General features: G+C 38.7%; 1 protein-coding gene across 1 annotated transcript in view; it reads left to right on the top strand.

The window, feature by feature from the left end:
• LOC113808582 (uncharacterized) overlaps nt 1–17,500 on the top strand; it is a gene marked incomplete at its 3' end in the record, with an annotated part of 36,158 nt that extends 18,658 nt beyond the window's left edge. Inside the window, 4 exon segments of the mRNA XM_070131500.1 lie at nt 2,681–2,840; nt 3,818–3,893; nt 4,252–12,303; nt 17,476–17,500. Coding sequence (XP_069987601.1) covers nt 2,681–2,840; nt 3,818–3,893; nt 4,252–12,303; nt 17,476–17,500 — 8,313 coding nt within the window.

The following is a 17,500-nucleotide window of genomic DNA, read 5'->3' as shown; positions in this document are numbered from 1 at the left end:
AGATTAAGTTATGTTACCTACAATCCAGGATGAAATGTGTGTATTAACCAGGGGACTAGGCAGCAACTGAAATAAAGATAAAATGTTCTGTAAGATCTGCTGTCTTGATTCACAAAATCAGTTGTACAATTAGAAAATGAAACTATTTTAAGGACTGATGCTAGTTGCAACTACTGTTCTGTATTTGCATGATATACAGACAGTACTACACTTTGCCTATAATTTGGTTGCAGAGTTCACTTCCCTTCCTGCTTGTAGATAACTGAACTTCACTATAATTTGAATAAAAGCAAAGTGATGTATCTTTGGCTGGTTATGTTGTTAATTAGATGTTTAGTCTGAATGTTCTTTGTTGCAACGCAATATCATTTGCGTATATGCTGTGAGAGAGAGAATTTGAGCAAAATGTTTAACACTTGTATGTAAACAAAATCATTGTCATTTTTATTATTCATACAGGGTATCTGGTTAGATATAGAAGTTCAAGATATAGCATTTAGTTTGAAAGAGCATCTATTTTGTTTGTTTTTATCATTTTATTATTATTCCTTCAGTTTTTGTAGTATGCAAAATGAAAAGATTTCTTTATGGCTAGAGTAGAAGTGATGAAGGAAATAACTATAAAAGGTTCAGTTATGTTTTTTTTGTGCAACTGAAGTTGATTCATAAATAATGAGAATCAGGAAATCTAATTTGGAATTGAACTAAAAAGTTTTTGTAAAGTTGAATTAATTCAGTAAGCTTTGATTGAGTAAGTTTGTTTGTCAGGAACTATCTTCATAATTGGGTATGAAGAGTGTTCCTTATTTTTTGTAGTTCTTGGTATGCAGATAGGAATAAAAAGGTCTTTTGATACATTCTGTATTATTGTATTATTGAATATTTATTGATTTATTTTTTTACTGAAAGCTGTTATATGTATATATGTTTCATAATGCCTTTTAAATTTTGCTTTACAGCAAGGTAATTGCAATGGAATACAGAGTGACTAATGAACACTTGCATGGCAAGGTATTACATCAAAATTTTGAATATGCTTATGCTGTACTGCTTTCACAAATTTTGCACTTGTAATGATTTTTACCTTGCACTGAAAACAATAAACACAAAATCCAGTGTCATTTTAAACAATTTTTTTAAGCATAGCTGCATTAAATTAAATTTTGCTGTCATTTTGCCTTCAGCAGTTTGTTGCAAAACATTGCAGAATGTTCCTGTTACTGCTGTCTTCTCTTTTCTGCCAGAAGTTGCTTTTGCTGAAATTGAACATGCCCATCTTGCACAAACTGCCAAAGTGAATTTTTTACTTTTATAAAACTGTATTTTTAAGATTTGCAGCAAGGCAAGATTGTGATATTCTTAAAATTGTTTAAATTGTGATCTTGATGATTTTCTTCACTGCATGTTTAGAAAAAAATGACTTGCCAGTTAATGGATTTGTGGGTTTCTTTTATTTCTAAGTGTTTTTGACAGTTAATGGGTGAAAGATTGTTTTAATTTGAAATTATTTTTGCCATTTACTGGGTTTATGGGTATTCTTTTGTTATCTATAAAAAAAAATCTAGTTAATGGGTGTATGGGTATTCTTTTCCATTTTTTCTTTCTTTTGAAAATTCAGTAGAATGGAAATTACTGTAGAGGTGAAGGATATTGAATGCTGAATATTGATGTTTTATGAGCATACATTTAGTCATGCGTTAAGTTACTTCAAGATGCGCGTTCTGTTGTTACTTTTTTTTTTACTCTTCCTAAAGATTTTTTTTTTTGATAGTAGAAGGAAGATGCTTTGCTTTAGTTCTTCTTGTTTTTTTATATTTTCATTTATGTATTATTATTTTTTATGTTTTTGAAGTAAGTATAAAAGAATATCTTGAATCTCTTCAATTTTTTCCTCTTCTTTATTTAATAGGCTGGCTGATTAATTTGGTTTACCATTAAAACAAGAGCTAGTTTCTGTTGTTAATCAAAGGGGATATATTTATATTATTCAATTATACTTGTAGATTAGTGGTCAGAGTTCAGGGATATGTACAGATGGATCTTTGTTTAACACAAGTTTGAGGACATGATAATGTGAAGATAGGTTTAGTTTAGAGATTTCTTTATCTCAGTGGTTCCCAACCTTTTTCAGAGTGCAGCTCACTTATAAAAACGCCTAAGCTTTTTCATGGCTTATTAAAGATGCCACCACTTATGAAGTAGCAGTAACTTCACTAAAAGCTGGATCACACACAACAAATGGAATGTACAAGTTGACACTAAAGTGACTCCAGCAAGATATGACTAACAGAGTGAAAGAACTGATGGCTTAGTTGATAGTGTCGTGGCAGAAGTGAAGCTGATGACCCTCTGTTCAATTCTGCTGTCGGTCGGCCATGTTTTCTTTGCTTTTGAGGTATTAATGCATCTGGTATCGTCCCATATTAACACTGCATTAAAATTACTGAATTGTCTTTACTTGGCCAAGGAAAATATTACTGACGAAGACAAGGGGCATCCACAGTCAACAGTTTGGGAATTACTGATTCATATGATGATTTGTGAATAGTTGACAATATAGGAAAATGTTATTCTCAGTTTTCATTTGTGTTTTGTCTAGAATGGGTGTAGCTTATTCTAGTAAATACCAATATCCCCTAAGGTACTGTAAAAGAGGATTTAAATTTTGTTTTTCTTTCAGAAATTGACGAGAAACTGGTGCACTTAAGGTCATATGTTCCCTTTGTTGAACGTATGATCACAAAGCTCGAGGCTCGCTCACAACAAGTTGGTTCAAGAAACAACCAGTTAGAACGCCTTCAGGGCCTCCACAGATTCCTAACAACACCTGTCCCAAGAGCGTAAGTAGGGAGAAGCAGCTAATATCACGAAGAATAGTTGTTGTGGTGTTGTTACTGTTATAGTTGTAATTGTTGTAGTAGTAATAACTGTTATTGTTTTGTTTGTAATCATTATTGAGATTGAACAGACAGATGTTATTTATTTTACACTTCATTGCTTCACGAAGGCTTAGTCATCAAGGAGTCAATTAATAGCCCAATTTACCCTTTTCCCTGATTAAAAAAAAGTGTGAAAATTCAAGGTATGAGATGAGTTGAAGTAGGCGTATAAATTGACTCCTTCATGGACTTGTGACGCCATCTGTATGTAAAGGAAATTTGCAAGATAATACAGTAGGTAGTGAGTGTAGGTGGTGCCAGTAGGCTAGAATAGCTTAATTTGTGCTTTTCTGCATTTAGCATTAAATCATTTGCTGCTATTGATATGTTTTAACTGTTTTTATTTTCACACTTTCACACTGAAACCTCATCTCCTTTACTTCTCACACTTGTGTTTATTAGGTATAACCTTCGGCATCAGGTGACTTGTATCTTATCGAGTTAATTATCCCAGAGGCAGTGGTTTGATTACGAATTAATGGGTTTATTTAGTTATCTGATACATACTTATAAATATGATGATAGTGTTTATGATAATTGCCAGGTTTACAAACTAGAACTTTGAAATGAATAATACATCACTTCATAGAACAGCTGATGTGAAATGAATGTTTATGTATGTATAAATATATATGAATATATATATGTATATATGAATATGAATATATGTGTATATGTATATTATATATGCATATATATATATTATATATGTGTATATATATTATATATACATGTAGTATATATCATCGTTATCAAGCATCAATCATCATTGTCACCACCAATTTTTCTCAATTGTCATTTGATTATTACTTGTAGTTATTATTTTGATCCATCTAAAGATATGAAAATCTATTTAACCAATTGTACAATATTTACAGACCAAGGATGGAGATGCTAGAGAAAATGGAAGCTGTTATCCGCAACATGCACGAAAAAGTTCAAAAAGCCACTGGAGTAAGTTTTTTTTTTGAGTGTGTGTGTGTGTGTGTGTGTGTGTGTGTGTGTGTGTGTGTGTGTGTGTGTGTGTGTGTGTGTGTGTGTGTGTGTGTGTGTGTGTGTGTGTGTGTGTTTTGTATGTATGTGTCTGTCTGTCTGTATTTGGTTGTTGTTGTTAATGATTAGTAGTAAAATAAAATTAGTTTTAACAGTTAACAAGTTTTAAACATTATAACTGTTAGTGCCACATCTGTAATCAAGAATGCATAATCTTTTTAAGAAGAATTTTCAATAGCAAAATATTATTTTACTTATTTTGATTGATTTTATTGATTGCCTGACATTCAAAAATAATTGATTTTTTATCGTCTTTCAGAAACCTGAACCAGGACCATCTGCTCCTCCGAGACCCCCAAGCCATGGAGCTGGTCCAGGCCAAGGACCTCCAAGCCCCAATATTAGCTCAAGCCACCGACCTATACTTGGCTCACATTCCAACCCTGGCAGTGGGTCTAGCCAAGGTCTTGGTTTGACCCATGGATTAGGATCAACCTTGGGTCTGAACCTGAACCAGAACTTTAGTCATAACCAGGGTGGTGGAGGGGTGTATGAGAGTGGCAGCAATCGTGCAGCCGGTTCAAGTCTCAAAGCACCACAAGGACTAAGCCCAAGTGTGGGTCACAGTAGTGGAAATAGACCAGCGTATGGACATGGTTCAAGTCAGCAAGCGCGGTCTTTCCCTACAAGGTCTGGGTCAAGTGAGTGGCAGAGTTCTAGAGATAGTGGAAGTGAGCGTAGGGAGAAAGATAGAGGGAGGGACACAGAGTATAGTGATAGAAGAGATAGAGGAGTTGAAATGTCAAGAGAAAGCAGCTATGATAGAAATCGAGGGAGAGATGGGGACCGAAGTCAGTCTCGGCACTCAGATAGAGGTAGAGACCGAGAGTCGGACAGAAGTCGAGATCGAGATTCCGACAGGAGCAGAACAAAAAGCTATGATAGAAAAAGAGAATATGATAGACACAGAGATCTTGATAGAAGTGGAAGTAGAGATGGAAGAAGTCGAAATTCGGGTGACAAAGAACATGATAGAGGGAGAGAGAGACGAGGCAGCTCCAGAGAACATGAACGTGATAAGAGTCGTGAAACAAGTAGAAGTTTAAGTTCCCGCGAAAGAGAATACGACAGGGAGAGGGAGCGAGACTCCCACCACCTGCAGCGGCAAAGGAGCCTTACAGAGCAGGAGTATCAGGATGATGGAAAACATTCATCAAAAAGAAATAGCTTGCTGGACCTTCCAATGCCTCCATCTCTTTCAAACACTGATGTACATCCATCTGCGAGGGGAACAGGAAATGCTTCACCTCAGGCTTCTGAAATGTTAAAAGGTTCAAGAGGAAAGTTCCAAAAACTCTTTGGAGAACCTTCTGGACCATCAGAGGATGAAAGTACTTCATCTGGCGCCATGTTGGATAAAAGGGGTTTGTTAAGAACTCAGTCTGGAAATTGGAGGGATGAGGTTCGAGCAAGAGGAGATTCTTTCTTCTCACATAAAACCTCTAGTGATAGTCCATTCCCTAGACTTTCAGGCCTTGGTCAAGAAGATGCAACTGCTAGAACTTCTTTTCAGCATAATGAGGTAAGGGATCATAGTCACAGTGGTAGTGGTAGTAATTTTCAAGAACAGGTACATTGGAGAGTAAGTAGTTCTCAGTCAAATACTTCTCACAGTACTGGGTTTCCACAGACTTACCCTCAGAGAGGAAAACAGCCAGATGTGCCAGATACACCCATGTCACCAGATGAGTCGTCTTCCCATGGCTTTTTTTCAACAGACACACCACAGTCACCTGATATGGATGCTTCTTTTAGCCCTGTTCCTGCAGCAGAGGAAACCACCCCTGTCAAGACTATTCCACTTGAAAGTATTAGTCAGGCAGGTGTGGATTTGGAAAATATTAAGAAAGCCCTAGCACAAATACGTGCACAGACCAGTTCTAGTTCTAGTTCTGGCCCATCTTACCGGTATGAGGACTTTGTAGGTCCTGCAGGAAAGTCAAATTCAGAGGATGAGCCTTATGATCCAGAAGAAGTTTGGAATAACCAAGATGCAGAAGCAACAAAAAAGCAAAGGCCAGTTGTTAGTACGCCTCAGGTGCCTGTGATTTCTGGTCGCTCTGATACTGATCTGCGGCAGATTCATCGCAGTTTGCTACCACTACCTCATACCTATCAGGCCAGACCACATGGAAATGAAAGTTTGAAAAGTGGGGGAAGAGTTGGGCCGCAAGCACCATTTATCCAGAAAACAGCAGAAGCAGGAAAGATGGCAACAAACACCATTGGTTCAATACCTTTACCACACAGACAGGCTAACAGTAGTCAGCCCATGGTGAGCCAAGGAAACCAGTCTTTAGGGACCAATCTAGTAGCAACCTCTGGTGTTGGTTTCTATAAAGATACTAGCAATCTTAGGCCATTAGACCCCAGAAGCAGAACAAGCAGCGGGGATATTGATATGCGAGTTCCACAGCCACCCTTGCCAAAAACGCAACCTGCACTTCCAAGAACTCAGCCACCATTGCCTGTATCTCACCTGCCACCCCCACCTTTGCCCAAAGCATTGGATCCACCAGTATCTGAGGGTGATATCAATTTGCTCAAATCCAGTCAGCCACCATTACCAAGTTCACCACCCTTACCAGCTAAACCTATCCAACCACCTTTACCAAAAACTCAGCCTCCATTGCCAAAGTCACCTCCACCACAATCACAAAGTCCCTTTGCATCAGCTAAAGATGAAAGTGAAGGACAGAAAAGATTAGATAGTATCCGTGCACGAATTGCACATGGTGCTGGAGAATTCATTAAGCCAGGACAAAGAGGAGTGGCTGCTTCTCAAATGGAAAAATACAAATTGAAGAGACAGTTAAGTGGTCCAAGAGATACAAAACCATCACACACCTCACCTTCTTTGACTAAAGAGTATTCAGGGAAAACTGATTTACAAGCAAAAGGAAAAGAGCCTGTTTCAGTTCTTGATATACTTTTACCAGAAAATTCAATAAGTACTGAATCAACAGAAGATGTTGCAAAAGATTCACAGCCAACTCAAGAATCCTCAGCAAGAGACCCACGCTTTAAACCTCAGCAGGAACCACAACCTGCAAAGGACAAAATCACAAGCTTATCGCATGCTCGAGATCCAAGGTTATCAACAACTTCCTCGTCATCAGTTACGAGAGATCCAAGGCAGCAGATGAATAGGGATCCAAGGCAGGATACTGGAGTCTTCCCAGGAAGAGAAAACAGGGGTGATATTAATAGATTTTCTTCAAATATAGTAAGAGATCCTCGACAAGATTCAGCCAAATATGCTCCTGTAGGTCCTCAGCTGCCTCGAGATCCAAGGCAGGAGGCAAGTAGATTTACACCAGGAGTGCCACCTGGAGGTTGGGATTCCAGACATGAGTCTAATCAATATCCAGTCCCAGTATCAGGAATAAGAGGGCATTCTGGTTTCCCTAATCCACCAGGAGCTGCAAACAGACTTGAGCCTGGCTCTTTGCCTGGAGTTCCTAATGCAGGGCCCAGAGATCCACGGCAGGAGACCAGAACTTTCCCTAATGTACCCTTACCACAGTATAGAGATCCACGAATGGCATCCAGAGTTGAAAGACCTCCAGGTGCTATGTGGAATCAACAACCAACTCCGCCACCACCAGCTCCCATGAACTTTACTCCAGTCCCAAGCTCAAGTGGACCAGTTGTTAGTAATGACCTCATAGATCCTAGTCCTACCCAGTCTGCAAGTGGGTCTTTGATTGGCCAGACTTTTACTTGCCTAATGATGCGTGGGTTGCCCCCTTTTGTCCATTCCAATCACATATATCGTTTCTTTTCTGATTATATATTGAGAGATATGTCACTAGAGCTAGATAACCATTATAATTGTAAAGGAACAGCCTATATTCATTTTCCTAGTCATGCTAGTGCTCGAGAAGCTCTAGAACAAATGAATGGGCAGCTTTTAAATGGCTATCCTATATCTCTCAGGATATGTACCGTTGGAATCTTGCGACAAGCTAAGAATATGTATGAACAGCTTAATAGGGATAGGGAAGCCCAGCTTGGTATTCCTGAAAGACCAAGAGGAAATGGAAACCCATTCTTTAAGCCAAAACCGAAAGAACCAAAAGAACCTGCAGTCAAACCAGTAACACCCACCTCTACTGTACCAGCTCCAGCTGCTACTGAAAAGCACACTGTAGTTGATAAACAAGTCTCTGAACCTGTTAATTCTGAGAGTGTTGCACCCTCTGCACAGTATTCAGAATTGTGTGGGGTTAAAGTTCCTCCTAAAGCATCAGGCGGAAAGTCAAGCTTCAAGATTCCAAAGATAAAGAAAGCTGTACCAGAAGCAAAATCATCAAAGAGTGAGACCGACTCAAGCAAGGAAGGCACCGAGAAGAAAAACAAAGAACATGAAAAGAAATCTCCTGGTCGAGGTAAAGCTTCTTCTAAATCAGCAGCTGATGACTCGTCAGACTCGGATGAATTAATTAATCGTAAGACGCTAACAAAAAAGAACAGAAAATTCAAGAAGATAATAATTGAGTCAGATACAGATTCTGATATAGAAGACACAAAGAAAGTCCCTCAGAAGGAGACTACAAAGTCAGGTTCTAGTTTGAAAAATCATTCCCTGGATGAAGATGATGATGATGAATGTTTCATGGTTATTGATGAGACTGTTGTTTCGGACACAGAAGAGACTGAAGACTCGGAAGTAAATTCTTTGACAACAGATGATTCTAGTAGTCAGTCAAGAAGTACCAAAACAAAGGAGCAGAAACAAACAAAAGTAAAGAAGACTAGAGTTCGTGCTACAAAAGCAAAGCCAAAGAAAAAGATAGCTGAAACGAAGAAAGGCAAGAAGAAAGGACAGGTAAAGAAGGATACAGTTCCTAGGAAAGGAAGGGGCAAAAAAGCTGTTGACAAACTTCTACAAGACAATACATTTAAATCAGAACTTGATTTGCATTCTACTGTTGGAATGAAACTAACCCGTCAAACTCAGGGTGAACTAGAAGAACTAATCAAAGAAAAGACAAAGCTGAAGGTAGTCATCCCAGTACCACATAGATATGTTGTTAATCTCTTTGATGATGATAAGTTGAAAAAGCGGGGTGGCAGAAGACAGACTGCAGAAGTTCAGTCTAGTGTTGCTGTACCAGCCAAAGAGCCAGAAGTGCCTGCATTGTTAGAAAAGAAACCAAAAACTATTGAAAAGGTTCCATTAGATGTATCTGTTGTGGTTGAGAAATCGAGTGTTGAGCAACCAGATATCTTGAATTACCGACAGATCAAAGCAAAGATTTTCCAAAAACCATTGCATGTTCTTGCAATACCAACAGCTAGAAAAGGAAAGAAAAGAACTCTTTCACATGCTGGAAATAGTGGAGATAACAAAAGACAGAAGTTTGTGTCTGATGGTTTTAGTAAAGCACAACCAAAAGTTGATAGTAATATCAGCAAAGAAACTGGAAAGAGGCATAGAACTACACCATCAAAAGGTCAGCCAACAAAGAAGTCGAAATTGGATTCCAGTGCAGAAAAACAATCCACACCCGAAGCTGCAGGAAACTGGAACAAAGTACTCACAACTACAGATTTGTTTGACAGTAACACATCCTCGGATGATTTACCTGATTTGACTCAAATAACACCAAGTCTGTTAGATGTTGATCCAACAATCACCAGTTTCCTGCCAGATGCAACCGTCCTGGCTAGTGTTCTCAGTCCCCCACATGTTACGAGCCAGACGTCTGAAGGTAGTTTTCTGAGTGGAGTTGACTCTGATGGTGATAGTTCACCTGGGAAACTACAGATTGTTGAAAGTGATCAAATAAGTAAGGATTACCAGCTTTTGGATGAGATAATCAGAAATGACAGTAAAGATAAAGGAAAAGACTCGTTAGAAGAAATGACTGATCAAAATGCAGAAAAGAGAAAAGTTGATGCAAAACCAAATCAGGATGATGCACACAATGTAAGTAGTGAATCTAAAGAAGATAGTGTAAGTAGCAGTGAGCAAGAAAAAGTTAAAGATATATTTGATCAAGTCCAAAATAGTTCTGATGTTGTTGATGGTAGCCATAAAAGACAAGATAGTTCTTCAAGCAATACAAGTTTGATTAGAAATGTAGATGGTGAGGAAGAAAAAGAGAGTTTACATCTATGCTTGCCAGAGGGAAGGAGTGATGAGACTTTAGGACATAATGAAGAAATTGATGAAGGTGATGATACTGCAAGTGTTGGCATGGTTAGCACCAGCAGCTTAGTTGATGATGCATCTATTATCTCCAGTGAAGGTCGAGAGTTAAAAACTCCAGACTCAGGGGCATCAAGAAAGACCAAGAGATCAAAAACTGTGCATATACCTCCAGAGTTAAGGAGGGTAACCAGGGGATCCATAGTGGAACCTCTAATCGTAGAAGTGATTGAGTGGGATGATGGAGGTGTAGTTGATTTGTTCCAGTGTGATCTTTGTGATTATGTGGGCAGGCATATGGCATATCATTTAGTCAATTTCCACATTGAAAGGGAAATGCCATGTAAATTCAAGAAGGAAGATTTTCCCCCAGTGATTAAGGACCATGTAGGTCCACCAAAGGTTCCAGAAGACAAGAAAGATGTGTCACTAGATTTGTCATGGATACCAACAAGTATGACATTTGAGAAAAGTGTGACCTGTAATGAGTGTGATTATATATCAAATAGTCGGTTTGACTTGGTTTACCATGTGCTGGAACACAAACCTATGGCAGCACATTGTGTATACCACTGCCGTCTATGTAATTATATGTCAGAACACTTGGAACATTTTTACAACCATGTAAGTAGTCATACTGGAGAGTACAGATACAGATGTGATCTTTGTGGTGAGAGAACATACAAAAAATCACTATTAATAGCACATCATAAAGAATGCCATCATAATCAGATTGAGAAGTTTTCCGTATCAGAAATGATTCTAGAAGATGGTTGGCCATATATTCATGTATGTAAAACATGTATGTTTGTCAGAATAGCTCAGAAGGCAGCAGAAGAGCATGTACAACATCGCCATAATGGAAAAGCAGACATTCACAAAGCAAACATGACTAGACCTGTTATTTTATATTCAGAACAGTGGAAGTCAAAGGGAGAGATGGAAAACATTGGTCTACATGGAAAACCAAAGGGGAGGAAGAGAAAGAAAGGCAAACGAGGTCCAGACCTAGAAGTGTTTGTAGGGGAGGGAGGTGAAGAGGAAATGGAGGAAGAAATAGAAGTAAAGGCAAAGCAACTGGTTGATAGAATTGCATCTAATATCCACACAACTACATCAACAGAAGAAGCTATAAAGAGAATGTCTTTACTAAACTCAATAAGCAAGAAATTAGATGAAGAGGAGGAAGAGGAACAGGAGGTTTCAGCAAATATAGGGACATCAGTCCAGGTGACATCTAGTGTTACAGCACCTTCACCATCTTCCACATCACAAGAAATAACATCAGTGGCAGCAGAAGCAGGAATGGCAGCAGCAGGAATAGCAGGAGCAGGATCAGCAACAGAGGGTGAATTAAAGGACAGAGGCCTCCAAGATGCTTCAGAATCCAAAGACAAAGTGAACATTTCAGAAAATCAACAGTCATTGGAAAAGAGTTCATTTACAGATAGTACAGTTGAAAAGGATGAGGAAGATGCAGTGATGGAGGGTGATGGAAACCTTGGAGATAATTCAGAAAGTGACAGTGAATCAACTGTGAGTGCTTTAGACCCAGAAATCTTTGATGAAGATTTGTCATCAGGGAAAACAGGATCATTGCAGGAAACAATTAGGAAGCTCTCAGCAACTTTAGGGGAGATTGCCAAAGGAAAGCAAAAACCAGCAGAGCAGATAGTGAAAGAGCCAGGCGTGAATGAGCCAGGCGTGAATGAGCCAGGTGCGAAAGAGCCAGGTGCAAAAGAGCCAGATGTGAAAAAGCCAGACGTGAAAGAGCCAGACGTGAAAGAGCCAGACACAAAAGACCCAGACACAAAAGACCTAGACACAAAAGACCTAGACACAAAAGAGCCAGAGGGAAAAGAGTCAGTGCAAAAAATTGAACGTAGGGGCTCAGGAGATACCCATGATAGTGACTCTGATGTTTTAGTGATTTGTGAAGATGAGGATGCTGATGGTCGAGAGGAAACACCAAATTCAGAGCAACACAGCCAGCCAGAGAAAAAGTCAAGTCAAGAAGAGAATGCTGAATCTAAAACACCAGCAATTGCAGAATCAGTTCCCACCAGTACCTCAGAACAGGAGGAGACAAAGAAAATGCCAAAGTTGAGAATCCGTCCAGCACATCAGCTCTTGGATATGAGATATTCCTCCAAGGTCAGTTTTCACATTGCACTTTGTGGGTAATGTAGTTAGTGATATATTCATTAACAGCATGCAATAAGTAGGATATTACTGTAGTATTGCATTTGTTTTCCAGTAGATTTCTTACTAATGTGCTTGGGTTGGTTGTAAAGCTATATCATGGAAACTTGATTTTTATGTTTTATTTATATTTAGATCAAGCATGGCTAATATGTTCAGGCTTTCAGAAGGCACTTGCAGAAATGATAAAGCAAATTTCTTCTGAGATTTAAAAAGATTGTGAAACCAAACAGTAATTCTAATTACTCCTGCTTTGCATTTAGTTTTGTATCCTGTTGTGTATATTGACATGAATAATTTTTATTTGAAAAACCTCCTCTTGTAAATAAATACCGAGCTTGCTCATTCTTATTGTTGAGCCAACTTTATTCTCTCATACATGATCTTGGGAGTTGATACTCTTGCATTTCTTTATTAATATGTTAACCTGATACTTGTATGATAGTTGTTTACAGCAGTATATCCATTTTGATTTTTGAATTCTCTTATGCTTGTCTGTTTGCTTCTCATAGTATTGCATTAGTTCCATGCTCATTACATTTACATTAGTTGCTTGCTGTCTGCAAATTCGTCAACTCAGGAAATAATTCTGACATTGCTGTTACAATTTCTTTTCTTCTGGGGATGTTCTTGTCAGATCCAGAATGATGATAAGAGTGAGAGGGCATCATCCTATGAATATTATTGAATGTGCAAGATCTGCTTAAGGCTAATTCTGCTTTTGTGGACCTTATTGGTAATTATGTTTTATATTGTATGGTGTTGATTTGAGTTAGATGTAACTAAAGATGTGTTGTTCCAAAGGCAATGAAAAGAAGATTGATTAAAGATAACAAGTGAAGGGAGAGAAAGGAACAATGACATTTATATGTTTGAATCTGAGTGCATGCGACTATTTACAGTAGTTGGGTCAAGTACAACAATGTGGAAATTGAAATGAAAGGGAACTGTATTTAGTTACTTAACTCCTCGAGCATTATAACTTAGCCTAACTTACCTTGACTGGCACTAGGCTCCCTATACCCTTATATATTCCAACAGCTTGGCTTGATTCTGGAATTGGGATTTACAGAAATAAAAGTTTTAGTAGCATGAGGAGAGAGGGAAGTGCTTGATTGTGGTCTGTTATGGTAGGAAACATGAAGGTCAGGTGGCACTAACCCAGGAATATGTAGATTGTGTACGGGTTATGGACATGTCTTAGGTGTCAAGCGATATTTCTGACTCTTGCATTAACTAGTTACATTAGCTGTAATTGAAAAAAAAAGGTATCAAAGAAAAAAAAAATTATATTTGTATTTTTCATTTATAAGATTTTTTTTTTTTGTATCCGGTTTTCTTTAGTCCTTCAGCAACCTTTGCTGAGCTTTCATGCGTTCAGTACGGAGTGTTAATGAGTGAGTGTGTGAGAGGAGTGAATTCAAAGAATGAATGTGTAAGTGTGTGTGAGTGTAAGTGTGTGTGAGTGTAAGTGTGTGTGAGTGTAAGTGTGTGTGAGTGTAAGTGTGTGTGAGTGTAAGTGTGTGTGAGTGTAAGTGCATGTAAGTGTGTGTGAGTGTAAGTGTGTGTGAGTGTAAGTGCATGTAAGTGTGTGTGAGTGTGCGTGTAAGTGTGTGTGTGTGTGCGTGTGAGTGTGTGTGAGTGTGCGTGTAAGTGTAAGTGTGTGTGAGTGTGCGTGAGCGTGTGTGTAATTGTGTGAGTGTGCGTGTAATTGTGTGAGTGTGCGTGTAATTGTGTGAGTGTGCGTGTAATTGTGTGAGTGTGCGTGTAATTGTGTGAGTGTGCGTGTAATTGTGTGAGTGTGCGTGTAATTGTGTGAGTGTGCGTGTAATTGTGTGAGTGTGCGTGTAATTGTGTGAGTGTGCGTGTAATTGTGTGAGTGTGCGTGTAATTGTGTGAGTGTGCGTGTAATTGTGTGAGTGTGCGTGTAATTGTGTGAGTGTGCGTGTAATTGTGTGAGTGTGCGTGTAATTGTGTGAGTGTGCGTGTAATTGTGTGAGTGTGCGTGTAATTGTGTGAGTGTGCGTGTAATTGTGTGAGTGTGCGTGTAATTGTGTGAGTGTGCGTGTAATTGTGTGAGTGTGCGTGTAATTGTGTGAGTGTGCGTGTAATTGTGTGAGTGTGCGTGTAATTGTGTGAGTGTGCGTGTAATTGTGTGTGTGTGTGTGTGTGTGTGTGTGTGTGTGTGTGTGTGTGTGTGTGTGTGTGTGTGTGTGTGTGTGTGTGTGTGTAAATGTGCGTGCGTGCGTGCGTGTAAGTGTGTGTGAGTGTGCGTGTAAGTGTGTGTGTGTGTGTGCGTGTGAGTGTGTGTGAGTGTGCGTGTAAGTGTAAGTGTGTGTGAGTGTGCGTGAGCGTGTGTGTAATTGTGTGAGTGTGCGTGTAATTGTGTGAGTGTGCGTGTAATTGTGTGAGTGTGCGTGTAATTGTGTGAGTGTGCGTGTAATTGTGTGAGTGTGCGTGTAATTGTGTGAGTGTGCGTGTAATTGTGTGAGTGTGCGTGTAATTGTGTGAGTGTGCGTGTAATTGTGTGAGTGTGCGTGTAATTGTGTGAGTGTGCGTGTAATTGTGTGAGTGTGCGTGTAATTGTGTGAGTGTGCGTGTAATTGTGTGAGTGTGCGTGTAATTGTGTGAGTGTGCGTGTAATTGTGTGAGTGTGCGTGTAATTGTGTGAGTGTGCGTGTAATTGTGTGAGTGTGCGTGTAATTGTGTGAGTGTGCGTGTAATTGTGTGAGTGTGCGTGTAATTGTGTCAGTGTGCGTCTAATTGTGTGAGTGTGCGTGTAATTGTGTGAGTGTGCGTGTAATTGTGTGAGTGTGCGTGTAATTGTGTGAGTGTGCGTTTAATTGTGTGAGTGTGCGTGTAATTGTGTGAGTGTGCGTGTGAGTGTGTGAGTGTGTGTGTATTTGTGTGAGTGTGCGTGTAATTGTGTGTGTGTGTGTGTGTGTGTGTGTGTGTGTGTGTGTGTGTGTGTGTGTGTGTGTGTGTGTGTGTGTGTGTGTGTGTGTGTGTGTAAATGTGCGTGCGTGCGTGTGCGTGCGTGTGTGTGTGCGTGTGCGTTTGCGTGTGCGTTTGCGTGTGCGTGTATGTGTGCGTGTATGTGTGCGTGTATGTGTGCGTGTATGTGTATGTTTATGTGTATGTATATGTATATGTGTATGTGTATGTGTATGTGTGTGAGTGAGTGAGTGAGTGAGTGAGTGAGTTTGTGAGTGTGTGTGTGTGTGTGTGTGTGTGTGTGTGTGTGTGTGTGTGTGTGTGTGTGTGTGTGTGTGTGTGTGTGTGTGTGTGTGTGTGTGTGTTAGTGTGTGTGAGAGAGAGAGAGAGAGGCAGGGCAGGAGACCACTTTTGATGTGATTTTTTTTTTTTTTTTTTTTTCAAATCTGATGTCATGTCACAATATGGATATCTATGTTGTACACTGAAATGCATGGAATAAAACGTTTTACTTAAAATGGATTTCTTATATTGATCCAAGATAACCAACTAGGTTTTTTTTACAGTAGGAATATCTTCATTAACCCAGTGTTGACAGGAAAATGGTACGTTCCCTTTGGCAAGGCTTGGTTAAAGATTTCTGCACATAGATGGCTCTGCCAATGCTTATCCACAAAGCAGTCAGTTAGTAGATCTTGCAACTTCACTTTTCCTTGAAAAAGTGGAAAAAGTTTTTTTTTTTTTTTTTTTTACTAATGCTATCAATATTGACACTGTTATTTATGTTATAAACATTATAGTCACTATATTGTTACTGACATTACAAACAGCAGCAATGATATTAGAAAATATCGAAAATCAAGGAAAAGGGTAAACAGGTGGGACAGGTAGTTTGCATAATTGGCTCATTGGTGACTTGGTACTTGTGGAGCCATCTCTATGTAAAAACAATTACAAAATTCAACACACACAATTGGTAATGGCATGTATGTACATGTCATGCCCGGCAGCTTGGGGTTAAGCAGTCAGATATGGAAAAAAAATCTATGTGTGTCTCAAGATTTATATTCATACATTAATCTAAACATTTTTCTGTTTTGTTTTATGTGTGAGGTAAATTACATATTAGCCATCTTAAAAGAACTATTCAACAAGTATGTGGATTTGAGTATGATCAAGTGCTAAAGTGTATTGTAGTAAATGGTATCCCTCTGCATTATGATGTTGCAATAATGTACAATTGGAAAAAGGGAAGTATTAGTTAAAAAATCTTTCTGTATTGGGCCATTGAAGAGAGATGGGACTTTTGTGTCAGGTCAGGGCTCATAGACACTGAATTTCAAAAGCAGCATTAAAGACCAGAAAAATTTAGTAATACAGACACTTTATAAATGAAATGTAAGATAAGAAACAACAAAGTGAGGGATAGGGCCATATCATAGAAAGGATGTGCAGAACTAATAAGGCCCACCTCATCCCAAGGCTAAAGTACAAAAACTAACATACTATAGTCTTCATTGTAGTGCACATACGGCAGCTTGGTAACAGCTTCTCAGCATATGGAAAAGGATAAACCCAAGGCTAAGTAGGGCAGGCATTTTTTTCAGGGGGAGGGGGAATTTTCATACATTTGTAAGCATATCGGAAATGTGTAATAGGGTGTGTAGTTATTGTACATAATACAGTTTTGAAAATTGAAATGGTTAGTTTGCAAATAAAAAGAAAATCTTAATTTGAATATGAATTTATGGTACCCTTTAAAATGTTACACACACACAGCCCCAAAATTAATTGCAGTTTGTCAGGCATATGAAATGTGATTTCATATGCTGTTCTCATGTGACAGGATATGTATTAACCTCAGTTTTCCATCCTTGTTTCTAAAAGCACGCGATCCAAAGTTCTGTTTGTTATGCAATATTTTTCCCCTTTGCATGCCCCTTTGTGTGGTGTAAAGGTATGGCTCGCTTTGTAAGATGTTTGGGTGCATTTTATTGATTTATTAAATCTTATGTAATTCAGTCAGGTTATGAACTTTTCTAAGAAAACTTAAGGGAAGAATGAACATTAGTATATTATATTTACTTATCTTCTGTTGGTTACATTTATATTGGTCGTAACTGATATTTCTGTCTTTATTTCGAAATATTTTTTGAATGTGATGTATTTCTTTTTTTTTTTTGCTTACAGGACACATCGCCATCAGCAAAAATAT

This window comes from Penaeus vannamei, chromosome 16 (assembly GCF_042767895.1).
Source record: "Penaeus vannamei isolate JL-2024 chromosome 16, ASM4276789v1, whole genome shotgun sequence".
Lineage (NCBI taxonomy): Eukaryota > Metazoa > Arthropoda > Malacostraca > Decapoda > Penaeidae > Penaeus > Penaeus vannamei.
The sequence above is the reverse complement of the archived record's forward strand: the minus strand, read 5'-3'. Positions and strand labels throughout refer to the sequence as shown.